A 14,134-nucleotide genomic window follows, 5' to 3' on the forward strand; every position below is an offset into this window, starting at 1 on the left:
ATCCTTTTTAGAACTTTTACCAGCAAACGACGACTACAATTGCATTTGGTATCCACTAGTATTACGATGCTGGCATTCCGTTGGTACCTGCCCGTTCCTAAGTTGGCATAAATTTCCTGCATTGTCTCAGGAGACGAATAGTCGAAGATATTAGACAAATGTGGTAATATTCTTTGGTAGAACGGGTCATATTCTTTTGCTGGGCTAATGTTGTGAGAGACGCAGGTGAGAATATGCAGACGTGGACGTAAACCAAGAATTTCTTGTATCTCATAATCAAATTGTTTCAGATAAAAAGATATATCTTCCGTTTCTTCATCTTTCTCAATTTCTGCATATGATTTTGTACACATCCGAAAAAATTGGTTTGCAGATCAGAAAAAAATACACTTTCTGTCCCACCATAGATTTTATCTGTTTTAATGAAATTGCGGTAATTCCCCTTGCTTACATAAATAAACGAACACATTCTTAAAGCGATTACGACAGGAGGAGGCATTGTGACTCACAAGAGAGCCCATTTGCTCTAAGTGAGCGTAAATTTGTTATCGCTCACAGCCTGTGTAGATGCTAACACGTTGTGAACAACAACAAATTTACGCTCATTGAGAGCACAAGAGAGACCCAAAAATGTTCTCTGCCTCACTCTGGATTACGATGACGTACTGACACAACTTGTGATTAATACATATGTAGATGGGCTTTCACGCACGCCAGCGTTGCTGTGGCTTGTTTCTCTTTTTCGTTGTAACAACATAAATAAACATTTACGGGTAATTTTGCAAATTTGTTTTTAATGTAATAGTTTTTTGGACTTGTTAAGATACCGTCTGCGTTTAAAAAATATTAAAAAAGCAAACAAATTATAACAAAAACCCCATTCTAATTTTCCCTTAAATTCTATTTAAGAGAAATTTTGCCCATCTATGGATTATCCATAGATGGGCAAAATGTCTCTTAAATAGAATTTAAGGGAAAATTAGAACGGGGTTTTTGTTAAAATTTGTTTGCTTTTTTAATATTTTTTAAACACAGATGGTATCTTAACAAGTCCAAAAAACTGTTATATTAAAAAAAAATGTGCAATATTACCCGTAAATGTTTATTTATGTTGTAACAACGAAAAAGAGAAACAAAACATAGCAACGCTGGCGTGCAAGAAAGCCCATCTATGATTAATACCAATGGTGGGCAAATTGCGAGAAAGTCATGTATTTTTTACTCTTTTGTGTATGAGGCCGAGCATTTCTGCCCAACAGTGATTAATACGACGCCGATATGCATCGTCAAAACAAATAGCAGCCGTAGAGTTCTCGAAAAAAAAACAAAATATTCTCTTACACCAAAGCAAGGCCAGCTAATGCACCCTGCTTAGTTTGTGTTGGTTTCACTGACATGATCACTTTCTCTCTCTCTCTCTACCGACTGAGAGAAATTCGCTGTATTTATTGTTTGAAATTTTTAACACGTTTATATTGTTCTGTTATTTTGATAAGACTGTGGTTTTCAAAGAAAACGACTCAAGTCGAAAAATCACAATTTCCGGGAGAGGAAACAATTATCAATTTTCACTTGCAAAAATTTTTTGATCCTTCAGCTTAACTCCAACGAGTAAAAAATTTAATAGTTAATATTAAAGGGCAAATTTTCAAATATATTTTTTTAATTTAGTTTTCTTTAATTTTCGCCCAGGAGCGCGATTCTTTAACTCATTTTTTGAGTTACCGACAAATGTCGGTAAAATTAAAACGCGATATTATGAATGAAAAGTTAAAAAAAAGTTTACAAAACTGTTGCTATCGGTAGAACATTACGACTACTTTCTTTTGGCCGCTAACTTAGCGAAAAATATCGTTAATTACCGAATTTATAAGCATTTTAATTTTACCGATATTTGTCGTTAACTCAAAAAATGTGTTAGAGAATCGCACTACAGAAATTTGTCAGTACAAGTCCACGTTTTGATGTAGCCCCAAAAGAACAATACTTCCTGATTTTCGGAAAGACCATTCGGTAGCGAAATGCCTGAAATTTGGTATTTAGTCTTCTTTGGGCCACAAAATGTTCTCCCAGGAATTTGTCAGTACAGGTCCACGTCCGATTCTCGGTATTTTTAAGGTGTTAGCAAGATTTTCTCACTGAAATTCGGGGACACAAAAGATTCCCCCAGAAATTTGTATAGGTCCACGTTTTGATATGGCCCCCATAGATCGGTACCTCCCGATTTTCAGTATTTTAAAGGTTTTCGCCCTATTCTCTTATCGAAATAGCTGAAATTTGGCATGCATTTAGTCTTCTTTGGGGCTATTATATTTTCTCCCAAAAATTGGTCGGTAAGGCTTTACGTTTTGATATAGCCCTCATGGCACAGTACCTCCCGATTTTCGGTATTTGGAAGATTTTAACCACATAACTGAAATTTGGCATTTAGTCCACTAAACTTTCCCAGAGACATTTGTCAGTGGAGTACCTTCCGATTTTCAGTGTCTACAAGGTTTTAGCCTCATTATCTCTCCGAAATTGTTGGCATTTTATCTTTAGTTTTCTTTGAGACTATATAAGCTCCCTCAAAATTTGTTCAGTACAGGTCCACGTTTTTATGTAGCCCCCATAGATCAATACCTTCCGCTTTTCGGTATTTTAAGGTTGTGTCCTCAATATCAGACCTAAATGGCCGAAAACTGTAATTAGGTTTTAGTTGGGGGTATACAAATTTATACCTGAAATTTGTCCGCATAAGTCCAGGTCTTCATAGGGCAACCCATAAATCGGTGTCTCCGAAAAATCGTATTTTGAAGGTTGTGGCCACCAAAATGGCTGAAATTTGGTATTTAGTTTTCATTGGGAATATAAAACTTTCCACCTGAAATTTTTTGTTTTAGGTCCAGGCCTTCATATATTCCCCATAAGCCGGTATTTTGAAGTATGCGAACTCAATATCCCACCGAAATTGCGGAAATTTGGTGTTTAGTTTTCGTTGGGAGTATACAACTTTCCTACTAAAATTTTTTGTTATAGGTCCACGCGTTCATATATTACCCATAGGCCGGTACCTCCGATTTTCGGTTTTCTGAAGTATGAGGACTCAATATCCCATCGAAATTGCTCAAATTTGGTATTTAGACTTCGTTGGGAGTATACAACTTTCCAACTGAAATTTGTCGGTATAGGTCCATGCCTTCATATAGCCCCCATAGAACGGCACCTCCCGATTTTTGGTATATTGAAAGTTGTGCCCTCAACATCCCACCGGAAAGGCTAAAATTTGGTATTTAGTCTTCGTTCGGGGTATAAAACTTTCCACCCGAAATTTTGTATTATAGGTCCATGCTTTCATATATCTCCCATAGGCCGGCACCTCCGATTTTCGGTATTTTGAAGGTTGTGGCCTCAATATTCTTCAGAAATGGATGAATTTGGTATTTAGTTTTCATTTGGGATATAAAACTTTCCATATGAAAATGTTCCATATAGGTCCACGCGGTACCTTCCACTTCTCTGTATTTTAAGGTTGTGGCCTCAATATCGGACCTAAATGGCTGAAAACTGGAATAAAGTCTTCGTTTGGGGTATACAATTTTATACCTGACATTTGTCCGCATAAGTCCAGGTCTTCATAGAGCCCCCATAAATCGGTATCTCCTGCATTTCGGTATTTTGTAGTTTGCGGCCTTCATATCCCACAGAAATGTTTGAAATTTGGTATTTTATTTTCGTTGGGTGTATAATATTTTCCACCTTAAATTAGTAGATATAGGTTCCAGTCTTAATATACCCCCCATAGAACGGTACCTTCCGATTTTCCGTCTTTTGAAGTTTGTGGCCTCAATATCCTAATATCCTAGAATTTGGAATTGAAATTACTGTTGGAGTATAGGAGTCAGCTAGTTTTGGAAATTCGTACTTATGGGTACGAAATTATACTAAATTTTGGTATATTTTGGATTTGACCGAACAGATAGCACTGGAATCCTGCAATTTGGAATTAAGTTTGCTGTTGAGGTGTTGTAGAATTGAACTAATTTTACCAATCCGGACTTAAAGGTACAAAGAGTACTTAATAGTACTAAATTTGGTACAATTAGGATTTGGATGGACGGAAAGAGCTGAAATCCTGAAATTTTGAATTGAGATTAGAGTGTAGTATTAAGATATGGAGGTATTTTTGGAAATTAGTACATTTGGAACCTTCTGGTATTTGCTTAAATATGGCATTGAAATTCTGGATTTTAGTATTAGAATCACTGTTGGTGTATAGAATGGAGATAAGAAATAAATCTCGGAGAAAACTTCGTATGTTGTAATAAATTCGATATTGGGTGTAGTAATAAAAAATATATTGTTTAAAAATCCATGCTTAGGGGCTGTGGGTGTTGGAAAAAATATTGTTTAAAAATCCACAACCAAGAGCCTGTGGGTGTTGAAAAATATATTGTTTAAAAATCCACAACCAAGAGCCTGTGGGTGTTGAAAAATATATTGTTTAAAAATCCAAGCTTAAAGGCCTGTGGGTGTTGGAAAATACATTGTTTGAAAATCCACGCCTAAGTGAAGGTGGGTGTTAGAAAAATATTGTTTAAAAATCCACGCCTAAGAGCCTGTGGGTGTTGGAAAAAATATTGTTTAAAAATCCACAACCAAGAGCCTGTGGGTGTTGAAAAATATATTGTTTAAAAATCCACGCCTAAAGGCCTGTTGGTGTTGGAAAATACATTGTTTGAAAATCCACGCCTAAGAGAAGGTGGGTGTTGGAAAAATATTGTTTAAAAATCCACTCCTAAGAGCCTGTGGGTTTTGGAAAAATATTGTTTAAAAATCCACGGTTAAGGGCCTGTGGGTGTTGGAAAAAATATTGTTTAAAAATCCACGCCTAAAGGCATGTGGGTGTTGGAAAATACATTGTTTAAAAATCCATGCCTAAGGGCCTGTGGGTGTTGGAAAAAATATTTTTTGTTGTCATTTCCACATACAAAGTGACGGGCACTTTGCTAGTAAAGCATGTATAAGTGAAAATAAAACAACAACTATATGTAGCTTATCATTTGTTTTTTGTGCACTTATTGTGTAAGTGAGAGAGAGAGAGAAACAAATGCGAAATGCAGTGGACATACGGAATCTTCGTCTATACTATAGACTCTATAGTACAATCTTATCTTAGGTAATTACCCTTGCAAGCAAAACTACTGCGACGTTTCATTCATGTCCGTCCTCCACCCCATAATGCAGGGTATATTAAGTCTGTTATTCCATTTGCAATTCCTCGAAATACTTATTTAAGATCCCACGTATATACTTTACATGGATATAGCCATGTCCAGCGCACACTGGTTCCGCCCGTTTACAAAAATCGAAAAAAAAATTGTATTGACAATGAAATGAATATTCTCTAAACACATTATATTTTTATAGCCCCCACCATAATATGGAGGGTATAATTAAATTTGTTATTCGGAAATATTCATCGGACATCGAAATATTCATCGGAGACCCCATAAAGTATATATATTCTTGATTAGGGTAAAATTCTAAGTCAACATAATCATGTCCGTCTGTTGAAATCAGGATACAGCTTGCAATTTTTAAGACATAGTTTTGTAATTTGATACAGAATTTTCTATTACTCCTAGGATGTTTGGTATTGCAAATGGTCTATATGGTCCACGTTTTGACATAGACCTTATATAACGGTATCACCCGACTTTCGGTATTTTGAAGGTGTTAGCCTCATTATCACACCGAAATGGCTGAAATTTGGTACTTAGTCTTTTTTGGGGTTATAAAACTTTCCCCCAGCAATTTGTCGGTTTGGGTCCACGCCCTCATATAGCCCCCATCGAACGGTACCTCCCGATTTTCGGTATTTTAAAGGTTTTAGCCTCATTATCACACCTAAATGGCTGAAATTTGGTATTTAGTCTCCGGATTTTCGGTATCTGAAGGTTATGACCTCAATATTCCACCGAAATGGCTGAAATTTGGTACTTAGTCTTTTTTGGGGTTACAAAACGTTCCTTTAGAAATTTGTCGGTGTAGGTCCACGCCTTTATATAGCCGCCATGGAACTGTACCTCCCAATTTTAATTTGGTATGTGGTCTTCGTTGGGAGTGTAAAAATTTCCACCTGAATGTTGTAGGTATAGGTCCACGCCATCATATAGCCCATATAGAAGGGTTCCTTCCGATTTTCGAAATTTTGAAGATTGTGGCCACAATAATGCATCAAAATGGCTGAAATTAGTCTTCTTTGCGGGTATCCAACTTTCCCCTCTAAATATTTCGGCATAGGTCCACGCCTTAATATATCCACAATAGAACGGTACCTCCCGATTTTCAGTATTTTGGAGTTTGTGGCCTCTATATTCCTCCGAAATGGCTGAAATTTGGTACTTAGTCTACGTTGGGGGCCTTAATATAGCCCAAATAGGAGGACGGAACCTCCCGATTTTCGATATTTTGAAGATTGTGGCCTCAATATTCCACCGAATTGGCTGAAATTTGGTATTTAGTCTTTGCTGAGGGTATAAAACTTTCCACCTGAAATTTTTAGGTATAGGTCCACGTCTTCATATAGCCTCCATAGAACGATACCTCCCGATTTTTGTAATTCTGAAGAGTGTGACGTCAATATCCCACCGAAGTGACTGGAATTTTTTATTTAGTCCTCCATGAGGTTATAAAATGTTCCAGAAGAGAATTATCCGTACAGCTCCAAGTCTTCCTATATGCACCCATAGAATCGTACCTCTTGATTTTCGGTATTTTGAAGGTTTTTGCCACATTACAAAATATAATTGTTTCAAAAACATCTCAGAAGGCACAAGGGAGACTTCTATCATACCAATGAGTGCTTGGCCTGGGAATCGAACCACACATTATCTTACCGAAATATCGGAAATTTGGTGTATAGTCGCCTTCATAAACGAAAGGAAATTAGTTGTTCCATAAAACTTCAATAGAGCTCGTGGTAGAGGGTATAACAAGTTCAGCCCGGCCAAACTTAACGCCATTCTTACTTGTTTTTAAACTACAGGAGAAAGTCTCTAGTGAACGATAAATAAAATTGTAGCAGCCCCCATACGGCACCCGGCAAGTTATTCTCCTTATATCACGACTTTAAAATTGTCAAAATTCGGAAAAGCGGGAGGTACGTTTATGTGGGAGCTATACCTAAGCATGCACCTATATTGAATATTTTTTGCAAAGAGGTATTTTGGAAAATAACAGCCAAATCGGTTAAAAAAATTTTATAAAAATAGTTCAAAATACCGAAAATCGGGTTGTACCTTTATATGGGGGGCTATACCTGAACATTTCTTGCAAGGAGGTAGTTTGTTCACTCAGAACTCAAAATGCAAAATATTTACCCAATCGGTTGGAAAATTTGCCTATATTTGTCCAAATACCACAAATCGACCGGTACCTTTATATGGGGGCTATACCTAAATGTAGATCTGCATCAACTACAATTTTTTTCTACCTTCTTGCCTTGTTATTAACCTATGTTTAAAATTTCGATGCGGTAGCTCTATCACAACTATTTTGGCACTTCTTTCAATACAAGTGGGACCACTGTGCGATGTAGAAGCAATACCAATGTAATTGTTATTAGGTCTCTTCAATAACCCAAAAATTTTTACAAACTTTTACAAAATGTTGTGCTATAACAACAACAACAGCAACAAATATTTCAATTATAGACACAAAAGTGTTTGTGTGTCAGCGATGCTCGTCCTCATACTTAAAAGTGTAAACCAGTGTTAATCACCACTGGGCTCGCGAGCCGTGTCTGTGTGAACATACACAATCTCAATTGTGGTGTGTTTTAACGTTGCTCTCACCACCGATCATCTTCTTTGTTTTAGCAATGAATTAACCCAGCTAACATTTTTTCCGAATTCGTTTCGAATTCGGACAGAATTTCTGAAAAAATATCCGATTCTGATGCCGAATTCGTACCGAATTCGGTACGAAAGTTGTATGGACGTGGTCACCGAATTCGGAAAGAATTTTCTAAGGAAATTCTTAAAAAATATTAGAGTTTCGCGACGAATTCGGTCCGTATTCGGAAGTAAATTCTTGGAAAATTCGGAGAAAAATTTAGATTTTCTGACAGAAGTCGGTCCGAATTCGGAAGAAAATTCTGGAAAATTCGATGAAAAATTTAGATTTTCTTAGGAAAATCCGTCCGAATTCGGAAAGAAATTCTGGAAAAATTCGAAGAAAAGTTCAGATTTTCTAAAAAAAATCGGAATCAATTCTGACGCTGATGCCTTTAATATTAACACAACACGTGTCGTACTGTACAGAACAAACCCCAATCAGAGGCAATTTTCTTTTAATGTGCTATTTATGGAAGGTTCTAATTTCAAACATTCTAATCATTGTGCCTGTTGTTATCATTTTATGATTAACAGTAGAACAATGTGCAGAAGCATGTTGAAGCTATCAACACTAGCTTGAATTATTATATGTTGCATTTATATTAAAAATTTTTTAAAATTGTATATGCGAATTTTATGACCCGTCATTTTGTCCTTCGATATCAACCGAAAAAAAATTCCCTTAGAAAATCCATTAGAAATCGGAACGAATTCGGAAAGACGATTCTTAAGATTCTTTAGAAAATGTACAGAGATTCTTAAAATAAACTTATAGAAAATCGGTCAAAATTCTAGGAAAATATTAGAGAAATCGGCCACATTTCTAAAAAATATTCAGAAAATCTCAGAAAAAATCTGATATCAGAGCCCTCGGAAAAAATTGTTAGCTGGGAACGCACACGATGTTTATCTAGAGAGGGACAGATAATCTCGTGTGTGTGCCCAACGCAAACGCAGCGGTAGAATTTGTTGTTGCTGGTGAACACTGGTGTAAACAAACCACACGTATTCTCTCTTTATTTTTGAGATGCAATTGTTTAGCAATGGAAAGAGTATATTACAAATACTAATACACCAACATTTATGAGCACCAATGTTGTGTGTACAATTTTTCTGTTTAAAATTCTCTTCAGTCAAGTCAATAAAACAGCCAAGATCACCCATATACGTTAACGTGGCTGCAACAACAACATATGTTCTCTTTATTCTCATCTGCTGTCGTTTAGCAAAGGAAAGACTTGCTCAGAGAAACTAATGCACAAAATATTTTGAGCACCGCCGCAATAAAATAAACAAATTTATATTCGAGAGGTTCGTTCTGTGAGGGCTATATGAAGGGTTGAACCAATACCGATAAGTTTCAGGTGGAAAGTTTTATAGCCCCAACGAAGACGAAATACCTCATTTCAGTCATTTCGGTTTGATATTTAGACCACAAATACTTGTATAAATTTTTGCAAATGGTTTTTCATATGCTCATTTTATGCAAATATGTATGTAAAAATATGCACGATATGCAAAATATGCAACAATTTTTGGGGCTAATTTATTTTATTTTGTGCTAAAACGAGTTTCTGTCTAATCAGATTTTCTCTTCGACCATCCTAACCATATATGCATTTGCATAGGATTCCGCTGTCTACATATTACTCAACTGCAGCTGAGAGAAAATAAAACTCACGTGGCATATGCCAGTGAAAACAACACAAATTACGCACTGTACATTCGAATAGCCTACCTTATTCTGGCTTAAGAGAATATTTTTTCGAAAAATCTATCGTTGCTATTTGCTTTGACGATGCATATCGGCGTTGTATAAATGACAAGTTGTATCAGTTATTCATCGACATCGCATTGAGAAATATTTCGTTTCAGTCGGACATATTGCTTTATCATTATACCCTACACCACTATGTGGGGAGGGTATTATAAGTTGGTTTTGGCCAAAAAGTTTGTAACGCATCGAAATAATGGTCGTAGACCCATACTTATATATATCAAAATGAATGTCTCGACGAGCTGAGTCGATCTGGCTATGTGTGTCCGTCCGTCAGTCCGTCCGTCCGTCCGTCTGTCCGTCTGTCCGTCTGTCCATCTAAACCTTGTAATCACGCTACAGGCCGCAATTTTGATCGGATCGTCACGAAATTTTGGATGTTGATGGGGGTCCCGGAGGGGAAGAAGCCTATTGATTTTGGTGATGGTCGGATAATATTTAGGGGTCGGAAAGTGCAAAAAACTGAGGTGGGTAAAAAGACAACGTTTTTTTCCAAAACCAATATCTTAGCTTCTATATGGGGTATACCAAAAGCAAAACCTGACAATGAAAGCAGAAAATATCACCTTTCTAATGATGTAAAGTAGGTGCTCGTAGGTGATCAAACAACGAAGATATCGCAATAGTAGCAAATAAAACCGCAATTTTCATTTTTGCGATTTTAATTATATTGACAAATATCACAGCTTTGGTTGAAAAATTTCCAAAAGCAAAGCATGACTATGAATGTAGAAGATCCCGTCTTTACAATAATGCATACTAGGTCGGCGTAGGTAACCAAATAACGGAGATATCGCAATAGTCGGTAATACATCCCATTTTCCATTTTTTTGGAAATCACGCTACAGGTCGCAATATTGATCGGATCGTCACGAAAATTTCAGGGTTAATGGGGGTCTCACAGATGAAGAAGCATATTGGTTTTGGTGATGGTCGGATAATATTTAGGGGTCGGAATGGGCAAACACTTATTTGGAGAAAAGTCAACATTTTATTTCAAAGCCAATATCTCTGTTTCTCTAAGAGGTATATCAAAAGCAAAACCTGGAAAGGAAAGAAGAAAATATAACCTTTACAACGGTGTAAAGCAGGTTGTCGTAGGTGGTCAAATAGCAAAGATATGGCAATAGCCGATAATGCATCCCATTTTCCGATTTTTATGTAATCACGCTACAGGTCGCAATTTTGATCGGATCGTCATGAAAGTTTAGGGGTTAATGGGGGTCCCACAGAGGAAGAAGCCTACTGATTTTAATGATGGTCGGACAATATTCAAGGGTCGGAATGGGCAAAAACTTATTTGGAGAAAAGTTCTACGTTTTATTTCAAAGCCAATATCTCTGTTTCTTTAAGAGGTATATCAAAAGCAAAACCTGGCACGGAAAGTAGAAAATATCACCTTTACAACGATGTAAAGTAGGTTGTCGTAGCTGCTCAAACAACAGAGATATCGCAATAGTCGGTAATGCATCCCATTTTCCGATTTGTTTGTAATCACGCCACAGGTCGCAATTTTGATCGGATCGTCATGAAAGTTTAGGGGTTAATGGGGGTCCCACATAGGAAGAAGCCTATTGATTTTGGTGATAGCCGGATAATATTTAGGGATCGGAATGGGGAAAAACTCATTTGGAGACAAATTCAAAGTTTTATTCTTTGTGAATATATTGGCTTCTAGTAGGGGTATTCCAACGGCAAAGCCTGTCAATGGAAGAAGAAAATATTACCTCTACATTGGTGTAAAGCAGGTTGGCCAAGGTGGTCAAACAAGGTAGATACCACAATAGTCGGTAATGCATCCAATTCTTCCATTTTTTTGCAATCAAGCTACAGGTCGTAATTTTGATCGGATGGTCACGAAATTTTGGTTGCTTATGGGGTCCCAGAGACAAAGAGGCATATTATTTTTGGTGGTAGTCGGTTTATATTCCCTAAAAGAAATGTTTACCAGTGAAAAGCTTATGCACAGGGGTAGTGGTGTAGGGTATCACATGGTCGGCCCCGTCCCGACTATAGCCTTTGCTCACTTGTTTTGAATTTATAGAAGCATGAAGAATTGGGAAAAATGTATTTATATGAATAACGAAATGTTGCTCCTAAGTGATTTCTTATTTAAGAATGAAAAACAGGAAGACATATCTATTTATCTGAAAGAATTTGACTATGAAATTCAAGAAATACTTGGTTTACGCCCACGTTTTCATGTTCTCACTTGTGAATCTTGCAACATTTACCCAACCAAAAAAAAGGACCCTTATTACCAAAAACTACTACCAAATTTGCCTAAAATCTTCGACTATTCTTCTACTGAGACCACGCAGGAAATTTATGCCACGTTGGAAACGGGCAGGTACAACAGGAATGCCAGCATCATAATATTGTTATATACCGATTGCGAATGTTGGTGTAATTTGCAGACAAAAGTTCTAAATAGGATAGCTAAAAATCCTCATATACGTTACAAAACGAAAATCATTATAGCTTCAGATGACCTTCACAAAACAATTAGATTCCCAGAAAAATGGAAAATTGTTACTGCATCCTCAATTGAATATAGGTGGCCGAACCACAGTAGTTCCTGTCACAGTATTGATGCAAATACACTTATAATGAGACCTTTTAACTTTGGGACCTGGAAACATGTATACCGTTTTGTAAAACTAATCGCCAGAAACCATAAGATATCGATTAATGAACAGTTATTCCCAAGTGACCCTTATCCAATTATGAGGCATTCATATTCAGTTACAACAACAAAAGTAGATAGCTATATTTATAGTATAAATCCAGCATTGGCCATAATCATAAATAATTATTATTTTACAAGTGCCAAGAGTGTGCGGCGTGGTAGCGAAGAGGATATGTGCCGATTGATGAAGGTATTGAAACATGCTCAGATACCATTTATAATATTGCAAGATTGTACACGTGAGAAATATCTAAGGATCTTGGAATATATACAACATTGCAATTTCCATCCCATAAAAACGTTCATGTTGTTCCTAATGTCCCATGGAGATCGGGGTAATATAATTTACACAAGAGATGGCCATATGCATCTCTTCGAAGATATTATCGCGCCCATAGAAGCAAACGAATCCCTGTCAAATGTGCAAAAGTTATTTGTGGGCAATTTTTGCCGTGGCCCCATCGATTACGAATATGCCACAGGTAGAGAATTGAAAGAAATTAACGAACATTTTCGCAATATCGATTTGAAGAAAATGCAAACCACAAACTGCTACCAAAAACTAAGTGAAAATTTCACTCTTATGTTTAGTGTTCCAGATGGTGTACGGTCACCGAGAGATCCGCAGTTGGGTAGTCCATATATGGAGAAACTTTGTGAAATTTTCCCTTCAATAGATCACAACAAAGATTTGCGTACTATTCATAAAAATATTGATCAAAATTTAAAGAATGTTTACTATTATGGGGAAGCGTATAAACGTTCCGATATTGTAGTTGGTAATCCTGCGATTTGTCAAACTATCTCCCGATTACATATTGAAGCTTCACAAATGATTGAATTGTTTAAAAAGTTAAGAGAAGATTTTACGGAACTGCTACGACAAGGGGAAGAGGACGATGGTGATGACGACAATGAAGTTCAAAATCAACCCAAATTCTTATTTTATATATGCGGAACAATAACGGAGATCCGTGATAATAACCTACATAAATATTTTAAGAATAAATATTTTAGCAAGGAATTGGATGGTGATAATAACGAGTGATTCAAAGTAAAATTCGATGGCATTAAAAGGCCAGCTGAGGTTATACTGAGGACTTATTCAACAATGACCCATAAAAATAACAATTTTTAAGAGCTTGTATTACATCAATATCTTTTTCTATTCTAAAGTTTAAAATGAATATGTTAATTATACCAAATATATATCTTTTTCAAGTAAATATTAAACAAATTAAACCGTCGTGCATTTTTTAATCAGGCCAATCAAGAACAAACATTCCGTGCGGAATTTGTTCTCTTTCCCAAATTTCACAAATTTTTATTTCCCTATATATTTATGTCCAATAAAATTAAATAATTAAAAATATTTAGTTACAGTGTTTTATTTATAAATGCACTAAAAAATAGGAAATGATTTTTCTCTTAGTCTCAATAAGTATATTCTTTTTCATGATGGGATCTCTCAAATTTAACCAAAACACGAAGAAAAAAACTAAAGAAAATGTGAGTGCGAGGATCGAGAATTTTTTCTAATAGGTCGTACACATTTTAAGAATATTTGCTAAGGTTCTTCGATTTTTAAAAATATTTGCATAGAGCCATTAATTTTTTTAAAAATATCTATGGGTCGTGGATTTTTGAAAGATATTTTCTAATGGCCTCAGATTTTTTATAATATTTTCTAATTGGCGTGGATTTTTTAAGAATATATTCTAGGGGTCGCGGATTTTTTTAAAAATGTTTTCTAACGGACGTGTCTTTTTAAATATTTTCTGAAGGTCG

The 14,134-nt window shown here is 36.1% G+C and overlaps 1 protein-coding gene across 1 annotated transcript; it reads left to right on the plus strand.

The window, feature by feature from the left end:
- Positions 1 to 9,714: 9,714 nt before the first annotated feature.
- LOC141400598 (uncharacterized) lies at positions 9,715 to 13,718 on the plus strand. Its single transcript, XM_073979864.1, has 2 exons — positions 9,715 to 9,830; positions 11,702 to 13,718. Exons 1-2 carry the CDS (start codon positions 9,793 to 9,795, stop codon positions 13,392 to 13,394), a joined length of 1,731 nt encoding a protein of 576 aa, XP_073835965.1. The 5' UTR covers positions 9,715 to 9,792; the 3' UTR covers positions 13,395 to 13,718.
- Positions 13,719 to 14,134: the final 416 nt, after the last annotated feature.

Source organism: Musca autumnalis, unplaced genomic scaffold, assembly GCF_047663935.1.
Source record: "Musca autumnalis isolate F117 unplaced genomic scaffold, ASM4766393v1 scaffold_4, whole genome shotgun sequence".
NCBI classification, from domain to species: Eukaryota; Metazoa; Arthropoda; class Insecta; order Diptera; family Muscidae; genus Musca; species Musca autumnalis.